At 34.5% G+C, this 26,717-nt stretch overlaps 1 protein-coding gene across 2 annotated transcripts in view; it reads right to left on the reverse strand.

Moving 5' to 3' along the window:
• RADX (RPA1 related single stranded DNA binding protein, X-linked) overlaps window positions 1–26,717 on the reverse strand; it is a 71,354-nt gene that overhangs the window by 36,615 nt on the left and 8,022 nt on the right. For both annotated transcript variants that reach the window (XM_039233478.1, XM_039233477.1), the window contains exons 2-10: window positions 25,269–25,411; window positions 23,686–23,878; window positions 15,873–15,981; window positions 15,586–15,677; window positions 15,357–15,479; window positions 12,420–12,524; window positions 11,173–11,337; window positions 9,737–9,897; window positions 8,756–8,937 (exon numbers count right to left, since the gene is read on the reverse strand). In XM_039233478.1, the coding sequence (XP_039089409.1) occupies window positions 8,756–8,937; window positions 9,737–9,897; window positions 11,173–11,337; window positions 12,420–12,524; window positions 15,357–15,479; window positions 15,586–15,677; window positions 15,873–15,981; window positions 23,686–23,878; window positions 25,269–25,411 (1,273 nt within the window). The remainder of the gene's footprint in view (window positions 1–8,755; window positions 8,938–9,736; window positions 9,898–11,172; window positions 11,338–12,419; window positions 12,525–15,356; window positions 15,480–15,585; window positions 15,678–15,872; window positions 15,982–23,685; window positions 23,879–25,268; window positions 25,412–26,717) is intronic.

The following is a 26,717-nucleotide window of genomic DNA, read 5'->3' on the forward strand; positions in this document are numbered from 1 at the left end:
GGCATGTTTCATAGTTGTAATTTTACCTTTTTTCAATTACCAAAAATATGGTATTTCTAGAAAATAGTGAAAGAAATCTAACTAAAAAATAGTAAAATTACATGTATCTTGAGATCCTTTAACAGCATGTATCTACTGCTTAATACATGTGACTAGGAAGTGACTTTTTCCATCTGAAACAAATTAGATGAAATAGTTTCCAAAACCCTAACAAGCACTATTATATTGTACTGAACTTTAAAAAAAAAAGTGGCTTGGTGGCACAAAAACAGACACATAGACCAATGGAACAGAACTGAGAACTCAGAATTGGACCCAAATGTATACAGCCAACTAATCTTTGACAAAGCAGGAAAGAGGATCCAATGGAACAAAGACAGTCTCTTTCACAGGTGATGCTGGGAGAACTGGACAGCAACATGCAGAAGAATGAAACTGGATCATTTTCTCACACCATACACAAAAATAAACTCAAAATGGATAAAGGACCTAAACGTGAGACACAAAACCATCCAAACCCTAGAGGAGAAAGCAGGAAACAATCTCCTTGACCTCCACCGCAGCAATTTCTTACTTGACACATCCCCAAAAGCAAGGGAATCAAGAGCAAAAATAAACGATTGGGACCTCATCAAGATTAAAAGCTTCTGCACGGCAAAGGAAACAATCCATAAAACTAATAGGCAACCGACGGAATAGGAAAAGATAGTTGCCAGTGACATATCAGATAAAGGGTTAATATCCAACATCTATAAGGAACTCACGAAACTCCACACCTGAGAAACAACCCAGTGAAGAAATGGGCAGAAGATATGAACAGACGCTTCTCCAAAGAGGACATGCAGATTGCCAACAGACAAATGAAACGATGCTCAGCATATCCCTTCTCATCAGGGAAATACAAATCAAAGCCACACTGAGACAACACCTCACGCCAGTCAGAGTGGCTGAAATGAGCAAATCAGAGGACTCTAGATGCTGGCGAGGATGTGGAGAAACGGGCACCCTCCTACACTGTTGGTGGGAATGGAAACTGGTGCAGCCCCTCTGGAAAACAGTGTGGAGATTCCTCAAAAAATTAACACTAGAACTCCCCTAGGACCAAGCAATAGCACTGCTAGGAATTTACCCAAGGGATAAAGGAGTGCTGAAGCAAAGGAGCACATGAACCCCAATGTTCATAGCAGCACTCTCAACAATAGCAAAAACATGGAAAGAGCCTAAGTGTCCATCAAAGGAAGAATGGATCAAGAAGATGTGGTTTACCTATACCATGGAATACTACATGGCAATGAGAAAGAATGAAATCTGGCCATGTGTAGCAACATGGATGGACCTTGAGGGTGTTATGCTGAGTGAAATAAGTCAAGCAGAGGACAGCTACTATATGTTTGCACGTATAGGAGGATTAGGAGGAACTTAACGGAGGACCGTGGGGGAGAAGAAGAGGGGAAATAGTGGGGGAGAGGGAGGGAGGCAAACCATGAGAGACTCTTGAATGCTGAGAACAAACTGAGAACTGATGGTGTGGGGGAGGGGGGGGGTGATGGGCATGGAGGAGGGCACTTTTGGGGATGGGCACTGGGTGTTGTTGGAAACCAACTTGACAATAAACTATTTTAATAAAAGTGGCTCGGGAGATTTTTACTAGAATATGTAATTTGTATAACTTAAAAGTCTTAAAGGTGAGGGGCTACGTGACAGAAGTGGAGGTATAAAATATTGATGGGTATCAACTGAGGAAACTGAAAAAAGAAATGAAGTATAGAAAAATAACAGGGAGAAAGGGTAAAGAGCTAAAAGAAGAGAACATTGCATATGCTGAGTAGTAGCAGAATAATGTAGAAATTATGTCAGAGGCTTGAAGTTGTACTCTAACCTTGTCCTTCTCACCAACTTATTGACCTTAGATAGAAGTCATTCAGATGCTAAAGAATGCCATTCCCTCATCTGATTAACAGGATTATAATTAATATTACTGAAGTCTTAGAAAGCGTCTCATGCAAAGAAATTAAAAGTACTTAATATACATACACACACGTATAAATCCTATATTTTATCTTTTCTGAATCTTAGATTATTCTTTTGTAAAATTGAAATTATTATTCTGTGGGATTATAGGGATGCTGAAGATCTAATGAGGTAAATAATTTTGCATTGTATATCGAATTGCTCTATACAATTAGATAAAGGAATATTTTCAGTGCCTTCTACCTAAAAAAGCAAAAGACGCTATGCAAAAAGGACCAGAATACAATTTTTTTTGAAAAGTTGTTAATATAAGCAAATAAGTTATAATTTACAACGATCAAACATGCTGAAGTCTTTGTGATCATTAATTTAAAATAGCAAATGCTTTTCAGGCAATGACTATTGTTTAAAAACTTTTCATATAGTGCCCTTTGCTTATCTTAGGAGGAAACACTGAAAATGATTTTTAAGAATTCCTCTAGCCATGGTATGATGAAGGTTCATTTTCTCTATGGAGTAAGTATTACAAGTAGAATGAACTGAAGAAGTTTAATGTCTGTTGATTATATTTTATTTCTCAGTGCTAACTTTGGAATGAGTAGATGGACTTTGACTACATCTTAATATCTAACAGTGAGCACCATAGTTCACTACCATTTGTGTTAAATGGTTAATATAACCTCTTAAATGGTCATATTTCCTGTACCAACAGAAGCAGATCAACAGGTGACCTAGACACTGGAGTTAGGAGGCCACAATGTAAAATATGATTTAATGTGTTCCAGAAACAAGGAAAGATGGACAAAGCAGATACATAACCCCAAAAGAGAATATCTAAAAAAGAAACAGCGGCACCTGGGTGGCTCAGTAGCATCTGACTTTGACTCAGGTCATGATCTCAGGGCTCATGAGTTCAAGCCCCATGTCAGGCTCTGTGCTGACAGCTTGGAGCCTGAAGCCAGCTTCAGATTCTATACCTTCCTCTCTCTCTGCCTCTCCCTCTCTCACACTGTCCCTCTCTGTCTCTCAAAAATAAATGCTAAAACAAACAAACAAAAAAAGAATCAAATGGGCTTTCTAGAGCTGAAAAACAAAACAACTAAACTTAAGAACTATGGCACATATCTGGTTTTTGTTTCTGGTTCCTGGTTCTAAAACCCTTAGAATTTCCATAATGACAAGGGTGCCTTTATTACGCTAATGAGGTAACTCATGGTGAGCCACTAGACAGCTTGAAGATGCAAACTGTTATCAGACACATCAAGCATATTATTCAAAGTATGAAACACTGAACCAGCCCAACTTCTATTAAGGTGAGGGGGATGAAGACCAACTTCAATCACATGGCCAATGATTTAATCTATCACACCTAAGTAATGAAATAACCCCCAAAACCGTGGACATCAAGATTTGGTAAAACTTTGTGGTTAGTGAACACACTGATGTGCCAGCAGAGTGACATGCCTGAATTCCATGAGAGGGCACAGAATCTTTGTCTTCCATCTCAGGCCTTGCTGAATGTGTCTCTTCATTTGGCTCTTTCTGATGTGTATCCTTTAAAATAAAACTGTGATTTTAAGTACAGTGCTTTTCTGAGTTCTGTGCATTATTCTGGTGAACTACTAACTCTGAAGGGTCAAGGGAACCTCTGAATTTGTAGCCATTTGGTTAGAAGTATGGCTAGTCTGAGGACCAGCTGAAGTATGGCCAGCATCTGAAGTAAGGGCAATCTTGTGGAGGACTGAGTCCTTAAACTTGTAGACATCAATGCTGACTCTGGGTACTTAGCATCAGAACTGAATTGCAGTAGAGCTAATTGGAGTGGACACAAAATAAGAATTCAGTGAATTCAGATTTAATAGTAGATTGGACATAGTGAAGAGTAAATGGAAAGGTCAATAAAAAATATCCAAGCAGAGGCAGAGAATAAAAAGAAGAATGATACCTACATCTGAGTTGATAAAGAATAGAGTATAAAAACTTGTGGGTCACAGTTATAAGTACTAACATATATAAAAGTGGAATCATAGAGAGGAAATAATGAGGCACAAATGACCTTTGAAGAGATAATGGCAGAGAGTTTTCCAAAACTGATGAGAAACAGTAATCCCCAGATTCAAGAAGCTCAGCAAACTCAAAGCACTAAAAATCAATCAATCAAACAAACAACTCTCCTTGGCACAACACACTTAAGCCTGTTGAAAATCAAAGAAAAAATATTTTTTAAATGTTTTCTTATTGAGAGAGAGAGAGAGAAGGAGAGAGAAGGAGAGAGAAGGAGAAAGAAGGAGAGAGAGAGAACACAAGAGTGGAGGAGGAGCAAACAGGGGGAGAGAATCCAAAGCAGGCTCCGTACTGTTAACTCAGCGAGCCACGCAGGTGCCCTAAAAATCAAAGAAATCTTAAAAGCCCTTAGAGAAAAAGGATGAAGTATCTTCAAAGGTGCAATTGTAGGACATTAGCCTGACTTCCTAACAGAAACAATGGAAGCAATAACACAGTAGAATCAGACATTTTATAAAACCTGTTACCTGGTGAACATATCCTTTAGAAATAAAAGTGAAATGAAGAGGTTTTCAGACAAACAAAAATAGAGACTGTATCATCAGCAAGCCACATTGAAAATATTGCTGAGAGAAATTCTTCAGTCAGAAGGGAAATGATCCCAGAGTCAAGGATAGAAATAAAGGAGAGAATGAAGAGAACCTTAAAAAAATGTGGATAAATATAATGAATGCTAACCCTATAAGAAAGACAATACTAATAACATCTCATAGGATTTAAGATACATGCAGAATTAAAATGCAAGTCAAAAATAATGGAAATGGTGATAAATGGAGTTATAGTGTTCTAAGGTTGTAGCATTATCCGGAATATAGGAAAATAATTTGTATTTAATTACAATAAATTAAGTGTTCAGACTGTAATTTATAGAGTAACCACTGAAGAATATGTAACCAACTAAAAGAGGGGAAATTGAATAATGAAAACTATTTGATTGAGTAAGCAGTACAAAAATTAATATAAACCCAAATAGATCACTAATTCTGCTAAAATTGGGGACAAATACTTTAAGTAAAAGACAAAGATTGCCACATAGGATTAAAAAACCAATTACATGCTGCTTAAAAGTGACAACCTTAAATGCGAAGACACAGGTTCAAAGTAAAATGGATGGAATATACTGTTAAAGGCGCAATCAAAAGACAACTGCTACAGGTATATTAGCATTAGACAAAGCAGACTTTGAGACAGAAAATACTGTGAGAGATAAAGAAAATTTCATAGTAACAAGGAGAGCAAACTATCAGGAAGATATCACAATTCTAAATTTATATGTATCCAGTAACATATTTCCAATATATATTAAACAAAAATAGAACAGGAGAAATAAATCTTTAATTATAGTGGAAGATATTAACACACCTGTCTCACTAGTTGATGGAAAAAACAGACAGAAAATAAGTAAGGATATAAAAGATATAATCAATACAATCAATATCTAATTTACATAATAGGACGCTGTACCCAACAATGAAAGAATTCACATTATTTTCAGGTACATATGAAGCATTTACCAAAATTGCCCCTATGATTAACTTAAGGAAAGTCAACCCATTTCGAGGGATGAAAACAATCCACAAATTTTTTCTTTCCAGAGTGGAAATAAGCTGAGATAAATGACAAAAAAGTTAACTAGAAATCCTCAAATGACTGGAATTTAAACTATACACTTCCCCCTGAGTCAAAGAAGAATCACACAGAAAACTAAAAATTGTTTTTAATTAACTGAAAATTAAGTAGGATGTAGCGAAAGCAGTGTCTCGAAATATATAGCATTAGATGTATACATTAGAAAAGAGCCAAAATTCAAAGACTTAAGTATCTAGCTCAAGTAACTAGAAAAAGAACAGCAAGACTGATTCAGAAAAAAAGAAAACACAAATTACAAGTATCAGAGGATATTAAAATAGATTGTACAGAAACATAACACAATAATAAGATCTTATGAATAATTTTATACCAAATATATTACAATTTAGAGGTAAATGTCAAATTTTTGAAAAATAAAACTGACAGAGGAAGAAATAGAAAATATGAATATTCTAAAATCTCTTAGAGAAATTAAATCAGAATCTTCCCCTCAAAAAATTTCTGATCCAGACAGTTTAACTGAACATTCATTCTAAACATTTAAGAAAATAGTAACCCTCATTCTAGGAATGTACGGATGATCCAATACTCAAAAAATTAATTTAATTAACTACATGAAAAGAAAGTATGTAAAACTCAACAGATCAACAGATTCAGTAAAAGCATTTGACAAAATTCAACTCACATCCATGAGAAAAAATTAGCAAGGTAGGATTAGAAGGAAACTTCCTTAATCTTTGTCTTGGTTATGCTTCTACTTTAGAAAAATCAAAACTGTTAATCATTTATGATTCATAGTGGATGAAGTTTATATAGGAAAAACTCATGCTTAGATAACTGGTGAACAAATATAAGCTATAATATTTTAAGTTAAAGTAAAATACTTAAATAAATGTATTTTTTGTAATTCCTCCTTTTAAACCCATGGTCACTTAATTCATGATGAGCACAGCAGATAACAGGGCTTCTGTTATGGTTTGAATTATATCTCCTCCAAATTTACTCTTGAGCTCCTAACCCTCAGTACCGCAGAATGTAATCTTATGTGGATATAATTTCACTGACAATACAAATTAGTTAAGGTCATGTGGGGTAGGGTGTACCCCCCTAATTCAATGTATCTGATGTCCTTACGAAAAGGGAGAATTTAGGCACAGGCACAGATTGGGGGTGATATTTCTGTAAGCCACAGAATGACAAAGATTGCCAGCAAACCACCAGATGCTAGGGGAGAGGCATGGGCAGATTCCTTTTCAGCAGATTCCTCCTTAAGAGCCCTTAAGACAAACTGACCCTGTGGACACTTTGATCTTGGACTTCTAGCTTACATAACTGTAAGAAAGTACATTTCCATTGTTTAAGCCATACAGTTTGTTTGTAGTACTTGATTACAGCAGCCCTAGAAAATAAATGTGGATTTTGATACCAGCACTACCACCAGAACAGTGGAGTGCTTCTATAACAATTTAAAATGGAGAAGTGGCTTTGGGATTGAGTATTACATGGAAGCTGAAAGAGTTTGAGGTGAATATTAGAAAAGGTCTAGATTTTCTTGAAGACAATGTTGGTAGAAATATGGATTTTGAAGGAGAATCTGTTGAGGGCTCATCAAGAAGAAAGCTGTAGAGAAACACTGTTATCTTGGAGAATATATATATATATATATATATATTATATATATATATATATAATGAACAGAATGTTGCTGGAAATATGAATTACTTCTGGTTAGGTTTCAGACAGAAATGAGAAATTGGTTATTGGAAACTGGATGAAGGGTGATCCTTGTTATCAGAAATCTTGGCTGAACTGTGTTCTGTTGGATGGCAGGTGAAAATTTTATGTGATGAACTTGCACATTTAGGTGAAGAGATTTCTATGAAAGGGGTGAAGGAACATCCTGGTTTCTTTCTCCTTATTGCTTACAGTAAAATACAAGAGGGGAGAGAAAAGTTGAAAATAAAATTGTTAAGAAAAAAGGAACCAGAGCTTTTATACTTAGAAAATTCTCAGCCTATGTATACTGCAAAAAATTAGAAAGCTTCCTCTGGAGGGAACACTAAGGGTGTTGTTGGACAGTAATTTGCCCAAGAGATTAGGTTTGTGATTTGTGGATCCACTCAACCATCTCAGTAGGCATGCTGCTAGCTTGGACTGAAAGGGACATAGGTAGGATGAAATGAAGAAAGGGCTGTCTGGGATTCTACAGTCAGGAAATGAGGTGGTAAGAGATATCCAGCTCTGATCATGTGTTACCCTTCAAGAAAAGACACAATGATCCTGAGGGTAAAGTCCTGCTACTGCTAGGCTTTGAATTTGCTTGTGACCCATGACCCCCCTTCCCTTCCAAAATCTCCCTTTTGAGATGGGAATGCTTATCCTATGCCTGTCCCATCATTGTGTTTTGGACAGGTAATTGTCTAGTTTCACAGGCTCGCAGATGTAAAGAATTTTTCCCCAGGATGAATCACTCTGCACTTCATCCATACATGATGTAGATGATGCTTAGATGAGAGTTTAAACTCAGAGCTGATGCTGGTATGGTTTAAGACTTTCTGGAATGTTATGATGGGTTGAATGTATTTTACATGTGAGAAGGATATGAATTTTTAGGGGCCAGATGGCAGACTTTATGGACTGAATTATGTCCCTATTAAATACCACTATGACTACTAATATATAACCAATTACATCTTCAATAACCCTCAGAATGTGATCTTATTTGGAAACAGGGTCAGTGAAGATATAATTAAGGTGAGGTCTTACTGGAGTAGATCAGTACTCCAGAGTAGGTCCGTAATCTAATATGGCTGGTGTTCTTATAAGATGAGAAAATTTGAACAGAGATATGCACACAGGGAAAAATGCCATGTGAAGATGAAGGCAGCAATTGGGAGTGATCCTTCTAGAAGCCAAGGAATGCCCGTAACCACCAGAAGCTAGGGGGGAGGCATGGAACAGATTCTTCCTCAAAGCCCTCAGAAGGAACTCACTCTGCCAGTATCTTGATCTTAGACTTCAGCAGCCCTAGAAAACTAATACTGCTTCTAGTATAATTGGTCATTTTACAGGGTAGAAACAAGCCAAAAAAATTAATATGCTATGTGTATACTTAATGCAAATGACTTACAATTTGGCACATGGCCCTTGCAGAATTCTTTTTTTCTTGGTAGGGCTCAAACTTTCATATGTAGCTGGAAAATACTGATAGCCCATAGGATCATCATCATCTTGATGCCGTTTATTATTATCTCTTTCCTGACTCTGATTTTCTCCTCGAGCTGCTTGGGATGTTGAGGGTCGGTTAGCATTCTAAAACCAAAAATTCAGAAAGAATATTTTAAACTAATCCACAAAAATTATCTTTCTTAAAAGACTGTATAATTTTAGTTCATTTTTATAATCTTAAGAGTTATGACAACATTTTAAAATCATAAAAGTGCTTTTACAAAGCTGATTTGTAGATAGGTTTATATTTATCCTAATTAATGCAACTGGTATTAAAAAATTTTTTAAAGGAAGATAAACAAAAGTCCTTCTTATGCTAGTATAACTGAAAAGTTGAATTATATATTTATTTCCATGAATATAAATTCTAAAACTAATTTTTGTAAAGATAAATTCATGGAAAAAGTTAATTTATTTATTTTGGTTGTACCTAGATTCCAGTAGTGGCTTTTTCTACTAGAACCTTTATCATACCAAAGTCATTGCTACCTCCTACAAAATCTGGGTAAATATAAAGGTAAAAATTTCCTGTGAAAGTGTTCCTATAGTTCTCTCGACTGGACAAAAGGAATGCAAAAATCGTATATACCACCTGGGAATTTAAATAATCACAATGGGCTCCAATTATGCAGAAAGCAAAAACAAGATACCAAGTTTTGGGGGCCGTGGGAAATATCAGAGGCTGTGACCTTTACCCAGCCTGCTCCAAAATAAATGACAGAAAAAGGAAACAAACAAAAACATAAATAATCTTTTCTTCTTCTGAGGTTTACCATCTTTAAGAGTCAATACATATGAGTTCAGAATAAAATGTACAAGGTACCAATTGTAATTTTGATCACAGTGCTTTCAGAGATATACTATTAATTCTCTGGCACCATACCCGAAGTGTTTCTGATCCTGAAGCACTTTCAGTTGCACTGGCATGGGGGATATACTTTATAACAGTAATTATCCCCTGAATTGCAATGCGCTTTTGTTCCCTATACTGCAAGTCTTCAATCTCCTTCCTCACTTCACTTATAGCTGTCAAGAGCGACTCAACTGCAAAAGAATAATTCCAAGGAAACTGTAAGTTTTAAAGAACTGAAATGATAAAAATAAGAATTAGATTTGCAATGTCATTTTACAATATGGAATCACAAACTTGCTACATAAGTTAAATTTGCAAGATTTCTTTTTATACTTGGCATCATCCCCTTATGTAATTTTTATAAAATAGGCAAAATATACTTATCAGTTAAACTGTGATACAGTTTTCTAGCCTGTTAGTCTTGATTTGAAACAGAAATTTTACATACTGAATGGACAGCTGACCCTTGAACAACATGGGCGTTAGGGGTACCAAACCCCATGCAGACCAAAATCCATGTATAACTTTGGACTCCCCCAAAACTTTACTAATAGCCTACTGCTGACCACAAGCCGTATCAACAACACACAGCAGATTAACACATATTTTGTATATATACTATATACTGTACCTTTACAATAAAGTAACTTAGAGAAAATTTAAAAAAATATAAGAAAAAACATTTACAGTACTGTCCATATATTTACTGAAAAAAATCACATAGAAGGGGATCTGTATAATTCAAACCTGTGTTGTTCAAGGGTCACCTGTAATTTACATATTTGAAACTATAAAGTGTTGCCTAGCCACTGCACAGAAACACACATTTTAATATAAACAACCATATGCTACATATTGCTGGCATTATGAAGATCAAGAGGGTGCCAGTATTTAGATGATAGGTTAGTAACTCAAAGTTTCTTTTTTCCCCAAGTCATGCAATTATCCCACAGCTTAAAGAAAATAATGTATTTATTTTAAACTTTTCAACCATCATATCTTAATTCTACTAAAATAAATTAATGTTAGGCCTTTCATCAGTACTTATTCTGCATCTCATTTATTTTGGTGTCATTTTTATTTAAAGGCAGCGTTCAGCTGTGTAATATCCAATATATATCATTCCACAAGAATAGCATAATACAGTGTCAGTATCTTGATATCAAATTATCCAGTGTCTCCTTTGATATCTTTAGTTTCTCTATGTAATGTCATAGGAATTGGGATTTACTAAAGTCAGATTTTATCTCAATAACATTAAATCAAGATATGATGCCCAGTTAGTCATCATCTATGTTCTCCCTTCTTCTAGTCTAATAAAATCCAAATATTAACCTTTAGGAGTCATGACACGTATTTTTAGGTCTTCATAAAGACAAAATTTTTATCAGTGAGCATTGCCACACGTTATGACATACATATATATAGTACATAAACATATACATGTCTAGCAATTATATTAGTACCTTTGACAGAACTACTATACTTCGAAAATGTCTCTGGCACTGGTGGATAGGGATAATATCCACCAATAACAGTAGTCCTCACTTGCTCAGAATCGGTCCTTGTTTTAATCCAATGAATAAAGTTTTTTACCTTGATATCGTTGGTGTATGGCTGGCCTCTATGACCTTTTGTAAGAAAGATAAAACCAAAAAATGAGAAAAAAAAACCCTGCTGTAATGAATTGTAAAGGTTTTTTTTGTATTAAAACAGCTTAATATTACAAGTCTCTTATGTCACCAAGAAAAGAAGTCAAGTTCACTTATTCACTGTGTAACAGACTACACTTAATATATATACAAAAATTATCAGACACTAAACCAATCCTAAATTGAGAAGGAAATCAAACATACTGGAATTTAAGTGGACTAAAGTGTAGCTGTCGATAGGAGACTGAAAAGTCAAAACAAAAAACTAATAATCTGTATTTTTCTAACTATCAAAATGGTTGGCATCTTCTTAAAAATTTATTTTTAAATCATGTATTCACCTAAAGGTATGACATGTTGAAACGGAACTGCCTATAATATAGCTCAGCATTTAAATTCATGTTCTTAAAATATACTTAACAGTGCCATTTACATCTGATATTGTTAGTATTTATAAAAGGAAGTATTGACGAAGACGTGTATTACATCCTTCCTAGGATTCTTCTATTGACAAATTTCTTAATGATCAACATGGTAGTATTTTAGTAAACCCACCACTCCACACTATTTCTTTACTCACTGGAAAACTTTTATCTCTACTGTTTTAACCCTGTTATCAGAAAGAATAGTGAAAAATAATGTACTTGTAGAAAACTAGTAAGATTCTTCTTGGTATATAAGTAAAATTTGAGATCAGGGACCAAAATCTGATGTACATTATTATTTAGAAATAGTTAATTGTATCCATATTGTGATAAAGGGCCTGATAGTCTTCAATCTGTGAAGCAATTTATGATTATCTACCTCACATCAGGTAGGAATTAATCTTAACCAAAGTACATCAATTGAATTCTCCAGTGAGTCACAAAATCATTGTTTCAGTCATAAATAATCCAGAAGCAATGTATTTCATGGGCTAAATATTCTTTGCTAAAACATTCTCACAGTGATTAAGGAGATCAAAATAAAGCTATCTTGTGGTTAAATGTTTTAATGTAAACATTAATTTAGTGAATAGAAAATATGTTACATCTCCAATAAAATATAAACAAATTGCTCACCAGTAAGAAACACTCGACTCTCATTTGTAGTGGTTAGGTAAAGCAGTTTAGGTACTTGGGCATCATTCCTGACAAGTTTCAACTGAGTACACACGAAATACGTCACTGTAGAAAATAAAAACTGTTAGGAAGGAACTTCTGCATTTAAAGGGGAAATACCAAGATCAGGATCTAACACAGTGCCTCTCAAACCTTAATGAACACAGGAATCACCAGGGACAGTTGTTAAAATGCAAATTGAGATCAGTAGTTTCAGAGTGGGGCCTGAGATTCTCCACTTCTAACAAGCTCAGGGGTGACCCTAGTGTTGCCGATCCTGTGAACACACTTGGAGCAACAAGGATCTAACACTTAACTTTTCCTTTAGATATGGGATCTAACACTTACTTTTTCTTTACAAAGTACAATGGCTGCACCTAACTGAAGTCACTGCTCCCTGCACAGTTGAAGACTGCCAACAGTCTTTCTAATCAGGCACACAACCAAGTGTGAATAGTTATTTCCTACAGAGAAAAAAAGCTTAGTTTCTCCAGAATGCTTTTACTGATTAACCCAATCTAACACTGATCCCTGAATTACTCTGACTCCTTCCACCAGATAGGGATATGCACTATTAACTTAGATTTGTTTATGTAAGTGTTTATCCTAATTAGACTTTAAGCCTCTTGACAGGGCTTATACAACCCCCTCCCCCCATTCACCTTGCTGAATTGTTTTTCACTGTCAGTTACTTAGGTAAAGTTTCTTAAATCCAACATATTTAAATTTTTAACTCATCACATACCCAAACAGTTATGGTCTTATGAACTAGGAAATGAAGAAAAAAATGTAAATACTTGTAATTTCACAATAATGGTAAGTTCTCATTTGAAAGGAATTATTTCCTTAGAGTATGATAATAACTATAAACTCATTTACTGTATCCAACATTTCCTATTTCTTTATTTGGTAGCAACAAAAATAAGGGAAATCTGTTGAAATGACTAAGAATAATTCCTACTTTGTATTACTGTCCCTTTATTTCAAAAATCATATGAATGTGTTACTATTCATGGTTACTATTCCTATGTTGACATAGGAATATTAAAGAAATGTCTGCTTTATGTTACTATTCATGGTTAAATATGTTGATATAGGAATATTAAAGAAATGTCTGCTTCTTACTTCTTGACTGTTAAAAACCAGACATTCTGACCTGACACCTTTTAGCTGTTTGACATCCAGGAAATTACTTAACACCTCTGGACCTTTGTTTCCTCACCTGTAAATCTGTAAAAACATCAACTTTTAAAAAGGTCACTAGGAGCACAAAATGAGATAGCATCTACAAGCATCTGGTATAGCAAACACTCAATATTAGTTCCCCTTAGCGCTTTACTTTCTGTAATCAAAAGTAAAAAAGATGCCCTACTCCCAAAGGATTCTGGTATTATTTCAGAAGACATTTGGTCATGTTCCCCTTCATAGGTCTGAAGCTTCCTTAATACTCATCATTCATTTAATAATTTTTTTCATCTTGGTCAAAAGATGAAAATAAATTGTGATTATTTTCAACTACTGTACTAGAGTAAATCTCACCAAGGTCACCTTTCTTAGATGCATTTCACATTATCATAAGAAATAGAACATGCATACTTGGCAACATTTCTGTGAAAAAATCACTGTCTGAAACTTGTGCCAGCTTATCGTTTGAAGTGGCTACAAAGAGAGAGGGCTCTCTCTCACAAAGAGAGAGGGCCATAAAACCCACATAAAATGAGGTAATAGAATTGTCATCAGAAGTCATCACTATCAATTACTTATGCCCTGAGAGAAGTTACATGAGAAATCATAGCCTGGCTTCCCTTGGAAGCCCATGCCTTGGTTTAGCCAAAACTCTTTCTCCCCTCTCTCTCAAAAGCTGGGGTGAGGTTTAGTTCTATTCGGATATTTTTTTTAAAGTTTTAATCTCACAAGCAGATGACAGAATCTAATAAGGTAATAACTGAATGGTGTATAATGCTGTTTTGCAATAGCCATTAAAGGGGTAGCAGAGCAGCTCTGTATATGGACTCTAGGTATCCTGATACTCTACAATTTTTACCCTGTTGCTGATTTTTAAAAATTACAGGTGGTCAAGATTGGGAGTTTTCCCAATGTTGGCAAACATTTCACAATCAGTATTTTATTCATATAATCACTTTAAAAATAGAAAAACAGCATACAGTATCTATAACAGCTTTATGCTACAAGCTGATATAAGGAAAAACTCACTTAAGTTGTTAAAAAGTATTAAATATACTTCCGTTCTTATCATTATAGATCATAAGACTAACTTGTGTAAAATATATAGTAGGGCATACCTAACATGCTTTCAAATGAATAAAATTAGTGGAAAAATACATACATATCTGAATAAATGCAACTGGAAAGGTCAACATCAAACTAAGTGAAACACTGACCAGCTGCTATAATATCACCATTCTAACATTAACTTAAAACTCAAATGAAACCATACTTACATTGTCCTTACTTAATTACATAGTCTGTCAATCCTCTACCAATTAATTATATACTAGTAAAGTCTTCATTGTCTTTTTTGGGGTCTACTTAGTCAATTTTTAAATACATTCAAAGGGGATTAATTGCCTATGCTTTACTTTCATGGAATGTTAAGATTTTATGCCTGAAACGATAATAATGAGCATTGATAAGAGCACCTGTTTTCTGAAAAACTGGTTTCAATCCCAAATCAATTCTGAATAGAAAACCAGAGGTGGTTAATTTCCATAACACCAAATATAATATAGAAAAAAATTAAACATGCTATCACAACACTCCTTGAATTTGCTAACTCAGTATCATGCTCCTCTCTAAGTCAGTACACTCTTAACATTTTTTTAAAAGTCAATGCCCCCACTTCCAAAAATAAAAAGATAAAAATATTGGACTGAATACTTGGGTAAATATTTTCAAAGATTTCTGGCTGAGATGTAGAAAACAGCTCCACTATAAATGGTTGTTCTGAAGTCCCGTCAGCAATGTGAATCCAGCGATATGACCAAAAATCTTCACGGCTTTCTATATGGATAGAATATTAGAATAAATGAAGGTAACCAATTATGCATATATGAACACAGAACTATTCACTGAAATACTTTTATGACTTTCAATTTTAAAAGCTTACCCTTCTTTTTTGACCGCTGGACCCTTCCTACAAAAACTAAAATGCCAATAACATCACAGATATGATTTTCTGGCATATCATCCAATTCTGACCTAAAAAAAGGAAAATTGTTAAATACTGTATCTTTAAACAGTGAAAAAGCATTCTAAAATTATGACCGTGAAAATGTATATTTATGTAATTGATAGGGCATAATTTGGGGTAGATTTTGAGCAACAATAATACACTGTTTCAGTGTCTAATGTTAAAAATTAATGCTTAAGGTATTTTACACAAGTCCATTTTACCTTGTGATAAAGCGGTGATTTAATTTTGGCAATCTCCATTCAGGTTTCACCTGCTTTTCTGGAATGATAATTATGTTAGTTGGAGGATCTCGGAGGTTCAGGCAGATTTCTGAAAAACAAATATATATTACTTTAATATGACATTTAATACAGATAAAAAAATATACGGGTGTACAAGTTACATAGCACACTATTAGACTGAACTCTTTTAAGGCCACCACTAACCTTAATCAAAAGCTTTCTTCTACTTATTCCTATATTAACATATCTGCTTATCTCTCCACCAAAAGTTAGCCACTGCGGAAATTTTGTGTTTTATGATTTTTCTTTAAAAAAGTTTATCATTTATATATTTTTGCACAAAACACTGTCTTTGTTCTTTTTAAATTTTTTATGTTTTTATTTTATTTTTGAAAGTACAAGTGGGGGAGGGGCAGAGAGAGAGGGAGACACAGAATCCTAAGCAGGCTCCAGGTGCTGAGCTGTTGGCACAGCCGCATGCGGGACTTGAACTCACAGACTGTGAGATCATGACCTGAGCTGAAGTCAGATGCTTAACCAACTGAGCCAGCCACCCAGGCGCCCTTGTTTTTTAACTTTATATGGATGCACTCAAACCATATCCAGTGTTCTAGGGTTACACTTTTCACTCAGCATTATGGTCCTAAAAATCATCCATGTAGCTGCATGTAGGGCTTTTATTTTCTTATTCCCACTGCTGAATTATGTTTCAGGGTGTTGATATATTACAATTTTACTTACCTACTGTCATGTTGACCGACATCTGGGTTATTTCCTGTTTTTTGCTACTACAAACAGGGTCACTATGAACTTTTTGTACATATCTCCCTATGCACACAGGCCAAATTCTTCTAGGGTATAATACCAAGGAGGAAAACCCTGGATTGGATAATGTGCAAATGTTTCACTCTACAGGAATTAAACCTATTTATAGTTCTACCAGCAATGTGTAAGAATTCCATTGATCAACATCGTCTCCAAATTTTCCTGTCAAATTTATTTTTTGTCAATCTAGTGACACAAAATGACATTTGTTGTAGTCTTATTTTGTACTTCCTTATCATTAATCATGTTGAACAACATTTCATATACTTATCATTCATTCATGCATCCTCTTTTGTGAAATACCTGTTTGTGTCTTTTGCCCACTTTTCTATTGGATTGTCTTCTTATTTAAAGGACTTCTTCATATATACTGAATACTAATACTTTGTTGATTATATTATTGCAAATATATTCACCCACTTTGCAGTTTTTCATTCTTTTTATGGTGTCTTTTGATGAAAAAAAGTTTCTAATTTCAATGTAGTTAGGTTTAATAATCTTTCATATACAAATACTATTTCCTGTATCCTATCCAAGAAATCCTTCCTTATCACAAGGTCAAACGCATATTTCTTACAAGTTCTTCTAAAAATGTCGCTTTTTACATTTGACGTATCTGGAATTTGACTTTTTATACGGTATGAGATAGGTATATGTCATTTTTTCACCAATTTTTAATTAACTGTTCCAATACTATTTACAGAACAGTTCTTCCTTCCTTGATTATCTGTACAACACGTATGTCCTATTAAAATGTGTGTTTAGGGCTATTTCTCAATTGAATTATGACTTGCTGATCATTCTGTCTATACCAATGCCAATGTTACATGGTCATAAATCTTTGTATCAACTCATACTATCTGTAGAACAAGTCTTCATTCTGCAGCCCCCTACTATTTTTCTTCAGAACTGTCTTGACTGCTCTTGATAATTATGTGCCTCCATATAAACTGTAGAATCAGCTTATCAGTTCAAGGAAAAAAATATTTTCTGGAATAGGCTTGAATCTTCAGATCAATTCAGACCAATACACTTACAAAATTGATACTGACTTCCTACATGGGATATTTCTCCATTTATTTAGAGAATCTTTAATGTCCTTCAATAAAGTATTATAATCTTCTCCAAACAGGTCTTACTTATCTTCTGTTAGATTTATTTCTAGATACCTTGTAGTTATTATCGACAAGTTATAATTTTAAAATTACAATTTCTGTTATTGCAGTACACAAAATCAACTGACTTCTGTATACTGGTCTCATTGCTAACTTTGCCAGTATCTTACCATTTTTAATACTTTGTGTTATTTTGGATATTTTGTAGAAAATCTAATTTTGAATAATGACAGTTTTGTGCTTTTCTTTAAGTTCCTTATGATTTTAATGCATTTTGTCTTCACACTGGCTAGGGCAGCCAGTACAACATTAAACAAAAATAGGAATATGAGACATCCACGTTCTCTATTTGAAAAAGTAGTGTTTCTAAATTTTCCCTGCTTAGAGTTGTGTATGTTTTGTTTTGATTTTGTAAACATCCTTTACCAGGTTAAGGAAAAGTTCCTTCTCTTGCTATTTTCTTTTTTAAATTTATGAACTGGTGTAAAAAGTTCACAAATGCCTCTTGTGCCTCTATTAGGATGACCATTATCTTCTTTAATCTTTTGATGTGATGAGTGACATCACAGATTTTCATATGTAAAATAAACTTTGCATTGCTGGAGAATGATGCAACTTAATCACAATGAGTAATCATTTTTTTAATATATATAACTGAATTCAGTTTGCTAATATTCTACTTAAAATATCTGTATATATATTCAAGGCTGAAGTTAGCCTTTAATTTTTTTCTTTCATACTATTCTTTGGTTTTATCAAGGTCATACTGGTAGCAAAGAATGAGTTATAAAGTATGCCCTCTTTGTTTATTTTCTAGAATAGTTTTGGAATGATATATTCTATGAATTTTGGGTAGAATTTGCCTATAAAATGACCTATGCTTGGTATTTTCTTTGTGGAAAGATTTTAAAACTTTGATTTAATTTCTTTAATAGTTATACAGCTATCTGGGCTTTCTATCCCCTTTTATGCAGTAGGTAATATTTTCTAAGAATTTGCTGTGTATGAAACAAAGATTAAAATAGAACGAAGATACTTAATTTTTCATCCTATTACCAGCCATGTGACTATAAAATTCAATTACCTTTATGAGTTTTAGTCTTTTTGTATATAATGAGGAAAGTTTGTGTTACATGATATTCCTGCACCCAGACAACAGTCTGCAGTTTACAAAGCACTTTCATAGTCATAGTTACTTGATTATATTTAAGTTCCCTTTCAGCTACAAAATGCTAGGATTTTTAATGAAATAAACAGCCCCTTCCCACCAAAACCCAAAACACTTATCTCAATAGGTATTATACAAAACAGTCTGAAAAATCTCAAGATTTTTAAATGTTGGAATACTACTTGGTGATCAAAAAGAATGAAATCTTGCCATGTGCAACAACATGGATGGAACTAGAGTGTAATATGCTAAGATAAATAAGTCAGAGAAAAACAAATATATGATTTCACTCATATGCAGAGTTTAAGAAACACAGCAGATAAACATAGCAGAAGGGAAGGAAAAATAAGATAAAAATAGAGAGGAAGGCAAACCAAAGAGACTCTTAAAGAGAACAAATTGAGGGTTGCTGGAGGGGTAGTAGGTGGGGGGATGGGCTAAATGAGTGATGGGCATTAAGGAGGGCAGTTGTTGGGATGAGCACTGGATGTTACATGGAGGTGATAAATCACTGGGTTCTACTCCTGAATCCAATATTACACTGTATGTTAACTAACTTGAATTTAAATAAGTAAGTTAAAAAAAATGTTTATGTGGGTATGCTAGCTGAGTACTATTTGATAATAGGACAGAATGATACCCAAAATGCCAGTATATAAAACCGTACATTACCAGCAAATATGTTCTGTGTTTTATGACACATTTATTTGGCCTTCAAAAAATTACATCTCAGTGTCTCTTAGAAACACATGTAAATATGAAAAAATAAACCAAAATAATTACCCCAATAGTTGTCTTTCAACATCAGCATCTAGAAAGCAGTGATGGTACCACAAATTTATTCCCTTACTGTCCAATCCTAGCCCCCACTACATACTCTTTCTCATTTATCCTATTCATAACACTTAAACTACCCTGATACTGTTCCTAATCCTTAAACTTTCTCCTATCCAACTCATTCTCCTACTCTCCCAACCATTCATTTTTTCTTCAACTGCATTTCTGTTCATTTCCTCTCCCCTTTTGTTCATCATATCTTCTTCTTGTTTACTGTTATTGATCTTTCATTTTACTGTAATCTGTTCATCTTACTAATGTTACTGTCAGACTAATTTGTTTTCAAAAATTTTTTTAAATTTCTGGTTAATGTACTGTGTAATATATTACTCTGTTAGACTAGTTTTTTAAGAGTAGAACTCTGCATTACTTACCTTTGTATCTCCTGCATCTAGAATGGTTTACAGAACTGTCATTTCTCTTCAAAGATCATTAATTCATTTGAGCTTTTTAAAGATCACAAATCAGTAGTTCTCAACTCTAGCTGTATATTAGAATCACCTGAGGAACTTTTTTTTTAATTTTTTAAATTATTTTTTAAAATTTATTTTTTTTTTAATATTTTTATTTATTTCTAGGAGAGAGAGAGAGAGAAACAGCGTGAGCAGGGGAGGGTCAGAGAGAGAGGGAGTCACAGACTGAAACAGGCTCCAGGCTCCGAGCTGGCAGTCAGCACAGAGCCCGATGAGGGGCTCGAACCCACGAACCGCGAGATCCTGACCTAAGCAAAAGTCGGACGCTTAACCGACTAAGCCACCTAAAATTTATTTCTGAGAGAAGAGCGTGAGCAGGGGAGGGTCAGAGAGAGAGGGAGATACAGAATCTGAAGCAAGCTCCAAGCTCTGAGCTAGCTGTCAGCACAGTGCCCGTCGCAGGGCTCGAACCCACCAACCGTGAGATCATGACCTGAGCCGAAGTCGGACGTTTAGCAAACTGAACCACCCAGGCGCCCCAAGAGTAATTTTTTTTAATGTTTTTATTTATTTCTGAGAGATAGAGACAGACAGCATGAGTAGGGGAGGGTCAGAGAGAGAGGGAGACACAGAATCTGAAGGAGGCTCCAGGCTCTGAGCTAGCTGTTGGCACAGAGCCCGACGCAGGGCTCAAACCCATGAACCGTGAGACCATGACCTGAGCTGAAGGTGGACACTTAACCAACTGAGCCACCCAGGTACCCCCACCTGAGGAATTTTAAAGATGCACCAATATCTCGGTTCCCTCCTCAGAGTAATTAAATCAGAATCTCTGAGAGTGGTATGCCTCCAGTTCTTTAAGGCTCCCCAAGTGATACTAATGTCCAGGCAAGGTTGAGATCTGAGTATATGTGTAGGCTCAGCAAACTATAGCCTGCAGATGGTTGATTGTCTTTGCAAATAAAGTAACACAGCCATGTCCATTCCTTACATATTATCTATGCCTTCACTCTATAAATGCAGGGTTGAGGGGGTACCTGTGTGGCTCAGCCAGTTAAGCCTCTAACTTTTGATTTCGGCTCAGGTCATGATCTCATGGTTCATGAGTTCAAGCCCCGTGACAGGCTCCATGCTCACAGAGCAGAGCCTGGTTGGGATCCTCTCTCCCTCTCTCTTTGCCGTCCTTTGCTCATTCTCTCCCTCCCTCCCTCCCTCCCTCCCTCTCTCAAAATAAACATTTTTTAAAAAGGCAGAGATGAGTATTTATGAAAGAAACTATATTGCCTGCACATCCTATAATATTTACTATCTGGCTATTTACAGAAATAGCTTGCTGACCCCTGATAAAGAGGAAAAAAGTCCTATTATCAAAAAGGTATGGGATAGGGGCACCTGGGTGGCTCAGTCGGTTAAGTGTCCAACTCTTGGTTTCAGCTCAGGTCACAACCTTCTAGTTTGTGAGTTGGAGCACCACACTGGGCTCCATGCTGACAGCTTGGAACCTGCTGGGGTCTGTCTCTCTCTCTCTCTCAAAAAAAAATAAAATAAAATTTTTAATAAAAGGTATGGAATAAAGTAGACTGATGCTAACACTGATAAAAAATAAAACTGTTTTCAAGACTAAAAGAAACATTTTCAATATATTCATCAAGGCTCTCGTTTAAAAATGATTTCTGTATTTGCAATTATTTACTTGAAAGTATAAATAATCTCTCAAATCTTAAAGAGTTTCCACTATGAAAATCTGGACCTAGAATTTTATATAGCAGAGGTAGCATAAGTGCTTGATTTAATTTCAATGTTAAGTGTTAGTAGCTGTTTATCTATTGACCACATGCTATCTATTGTTCTACTTTTCATATGTTTTAAAGGTTTAGAAACAGCTATTAGTACCAGATACATTTCTAGATTTCCCACAGCCATGTAAAAATTGAGATTTGAATTAATTGTCTTTATACCAGGAAAACAGTGTCTCATAAAAAGAACACTAGGTTAGGTATCAGAAAAACTAGGTTTTCACTATGTCAGTGATTTATTATGTGACATCAACAAAGTCACTTACCTTACCCCTTATTGGCAAATGTCTCATTTTTACTAAGGCAATTTTTTCACATAGATATGCTTGGTTACGGAAAGAATTTACAAATTGATAGATATAATATAATAAATGTTGTGAGTTCATTTCTTTTTGCCAGTTTTTACTGTATTTTTCGAGTAAGTCCCAACATCAATATCATTAAAATTTCTCACCCTTCTATAATAAAGAGTAATGAGATAATGGATTAATTGTACCAAACTACTAGGTAAAATAACTTGTTTATCCAGCAAGACATGATTGATGCCTACTAAATCCTTAAGATTTTAACAAGGAATCATATGAAATTTCCCTAAATAAACATATATCTAAGGAAACACTGAACAAAGTCTGTGTATTATCTGCACATCCTCTATGTAATTAAGCTTAATGCATCAGTAGGGAATTTAGAATACAAAGAAATACAGGTTTAGTATAAAAATGTTATGAGCCAAAGACAACACTTAAACTTGTTGAATGATATAATCTACAATTCTAAAAAATAGAAAGACAAAAAATTCATATCCATATCTGAAAGGAATCACTTAATATATTAATTTTAATGCTCCAAAAATATTTAGAATGATGCCACGATGTCAAAACTTTGGTTTTAATACTAATTAGGAAAAGCAGCAATTCAATTGCATTTGAATATTGACCACAGGTTAGATAACATCAGTTTATCAATTTTAAATTTCCTGAATTTGATAACTGAACTGTGATTATAGAACACAATGTTCTTGTTCTTAGGAAATTACACATTGAAATATTACTGATGTGTTTTGAGATAAAAGTATGTGTGATGGCTGCCACTTACTCTCAAATATATATAATATATATACAAATTTGTAATATGTACATATATACTTGTAATATATATATTTAGATTTATGGAGGCAGGGAATAATAAAGTAAAGGTAAATGTTAACAACTGTTGAATCTGTGAAAAGGGTATATGGGAGTTCTTTACACTATTCTTTCAACGTTTATGTAAATTTGAAATTATTTCAAAATAAAATGCTGATGAAGCCCTTTTGAATAGCACCTTATAGTAACAGAAAATTATATTTAAGTCATTAATTCCATATTATAAAACAAAAAGTAAACAAATATAAGTATATCCTAAGTGGCGCTCATTCATTAATCAATAAGTATCTCACATACTTTTTCTTAATAAATGTATTAATAAATAAATATAGTTATTAAGTGATTGCTTAAAAATGTTATGGATAAAGGAATTTAAAAGTTTACCAGGTTCTAACAGATTCAGCAATTTTTAAGAGCCTTTGGCTGATATAGTTCTTTTCACACTTATACAAACAAAATAGCCATAAAATAACACGTTTATTGAATACTTAACCCATTGTAGAAATTAGTTTGATCTGTGGATCCACAGGGAGAGGCTGCATCCTGAATGGATAACTCTTTTTAACAGAATAATCCTGAAGCAGAAGAACTAAGCCAACCCGCAGACTTTTATACCACTCGGGACATAGGGCATTCCACATGATCACTGACACCGTGCCTGAACTGTCAGCAACTTCCAAAAAGGTCTAGAAAAAGAGTTAAAAAGCACATGCATATTTGTTACTTCTATCTACAGGGCATTCTAATGAATGAGAATGAGAAAGCAAAGCTACACGGGAATGACTGAATAAGTTATTACATGGTAAAATCTGTAACTATGCAAAGTTATGAATGAAGGATTTTTAGTGATAGAAAATACTTAAGGAAATGTTAAATAATACAAAACTGTGCATACATATGATTTTCATTTTGTAAGATAATTTATCACATAGTCATGCAATATATGATATGCATACATATACACATAGATGTGATCTATACTACACATATCAAAGATATGTGCATATGTATGATATGTATATATGTGTGTAAACATATGATATATTCATACAAAAACGGGGATGAAACACACTTTAATATTAACAGTGATGCTCTCTGGTAGAATTTGGGGTGAATTTTTCAGATTCATATAGCTTTCTTCTGAAAAAAATTTTTTTAATGTTTTATTTATTTCTGAGAGAGAGAGAGGCAGCGTGAGCAGGGGAGGGTCAGAGAGAGAGGGAGATAAAGAATCTGAAGCAGGCTCCAGGCTCTGAGCTAGCTGTCAGCACAGAGCCCGATGCAGGGCTCAAACTCACGTACCGTGAGATCACGACCTGAGCCGAAGTCAGACGCTAAACTGACTGAGCCACCCAGGCGCCCCATGATTTATATAGCTTTCTACATTTCCAAATTGCCTCCAAGTATGTATAACTTTTATAATGAAAGCTTAATAAAACACCTAAAATAATTCTTAACATCATGTGAAAATATAGTAAAATGTCAGGTAAAAAAACAAACAGGACAGAAATCAATGAAGTAGTTCTCATTGGCATTATAGGTCACAGAGAGGCAAGATAACAGGAAAGTATCATCTAGATTTGACAATTAAAAGGTTTCTAGTGAGAGCCCAGCTGAAGAAAAAAGCCAAACCAATGTGTTTAGAAGCAAACAGGAGGCAAGGAAGTGAAAACATCTAGTGGAGACAACTCCTTCAAGGAGCCTACCAGAAGAAAAGGAGAGAGGGAATAGAGGAGTCCTGAGGTCAAAGGGGAATTTTTTTTTCTTTTTTAAAATGAAAGGCCAGAGTATGTCTATATGCTGGTGTAGAAAGCATAGTAGAGAAGAAAAGGTTGAAGATACAGAAAAGAGTATGAAGGAGACCAGCTGAATCAGGGAACTATAAAAAGGTGCCAATACAGAAAGAATTTCTTTTTGTACAAGAAATTACATAAAAAATACCCTGAAAATTGTAAATTATTAAATTACACTTATAAAATATAATTTGAACATTAATTATCCTAATATGGAGTTGGGTCTGTAAGTTATAACCTATAACTGTTACATTAACATGTCATATATTATCATTATGTATACCTGGTATGGCTCAATCATCTTTTTATCAGGTTTTCCATAGTATCGCAGTTTGGATTTATGCAAGATTCTCACAAGCAATGCAGGAAAATTTCTTCTGTTAGACCAGGTCATCTCAAGGTGAGAAAGGGAAATTATTTTGGTATCTAGAATAAAAAAAAATAGAATAGAAAAAAATTCTACTTAATGTCATGGTAATTTAAAAATTCTGTTTTAATGGTTAAAAATGGTAGCCACATCATCCCCAAAGCAACTCCTTCTCACCAGCTAAGCCAGTCTACATACTTCTCACATATAGAACTTAACAATACACATTATCCTTAATAATAATAGCTTATATATATGCGCCTTACTATATGCCTCGAACAAAGGTAAGTATCTATATTAACTAACATAGTGTTCTATCTCAAATGCCCTCCACCTTGTCAAACTGGGTAATTACTTCCTGAAAGACTTGAATCTAAACTCATCCCCCCTAGGTGGGGGGAATGGGTGAAATAAAGGGGATTAAGAGAACATAAATCCTGATGAGCACTGAGAAATACATGGAATAGTTAAATCATTATATTGTACACCTGAAACCAATATAACACCATATGTTAATTATACCTCAATAAACTCATCTCCCTTAAGAAACTTTGTGGGGAAAACTCAATACCATGGAATGTTTTCCCACTACTAAGCACTTACATATCTAATTTATACAACTGTTTAATGACATATTTATGTATTGCCCTCATCGTAGTTGAATATGTGTAAGTTCTATAATTCCCAAACTTGCCAGACGTAGTCCTGCATCAGGGCCTTTGCACTTGCTGTTCTATCTGGAATGTCTTCTTAGATACCAGAGTGACTTCCCTCCTCCTCTCCTTCAGGTTTTGCTCAAAGGTCACTTTCTCAGTGATGTTACCCCTTACTACCCTACTGTAAACTGATCCCTTTACTTATCCCTCATCCCATCTTATTTTTCTACATAGCACTTATTATCTTCTCATATGCCATACAATTTACTTTGAAAGTTTAATCTCCACACCTGCTGGCAAGTACAAAAACTGCGTAAAAGCTATTCACCATCTTTAAAGATTAACTTGTAGTTTTTATTTTATTCTTCCTTGGGTTAAGAGAGGGTCCATTTACATTTCTCTCTACAATTTTGCTCCCTCACAGGTCAGCCCCATTTTTTAAAACCTGAATTTGTATTTGCTCAATATTTTATTTCACAAGATACCGCGCACTTCCGTTTTTATTTACATAATGTATAGCCTACTCAACATTTTGGCATGAAACCATACTTGTAATTTCTTTTTAAAAGAATTTAAATGGAATGTTGTAGTTATACCTGTATCATAAAAAATACTATTTTTAGAGTTAGGACATCTTGTATAATTTTCCTTCTAGATGAATGGCCTAGAATCATAGGTCCTAAAATTTGAACTGACATTATTAAGTGAT

The sequence above is a fragment of the Hyaena hyaena genome, unplaced genomic scaffold (assembly GCF_003009895.1).
Source record: "Hyaena hyaena isolate Hyena2069 unplaced genomic scaffold, ASM300989v1 scaffold_77, whole genome shotgun sequence".
Classification (NCBI taxonomy): Eukaryota; Metazoa; Chordata; class Mammalia; order Carnivora; family Hyaenidae; genus Hyaena; species Hyaena hyaena.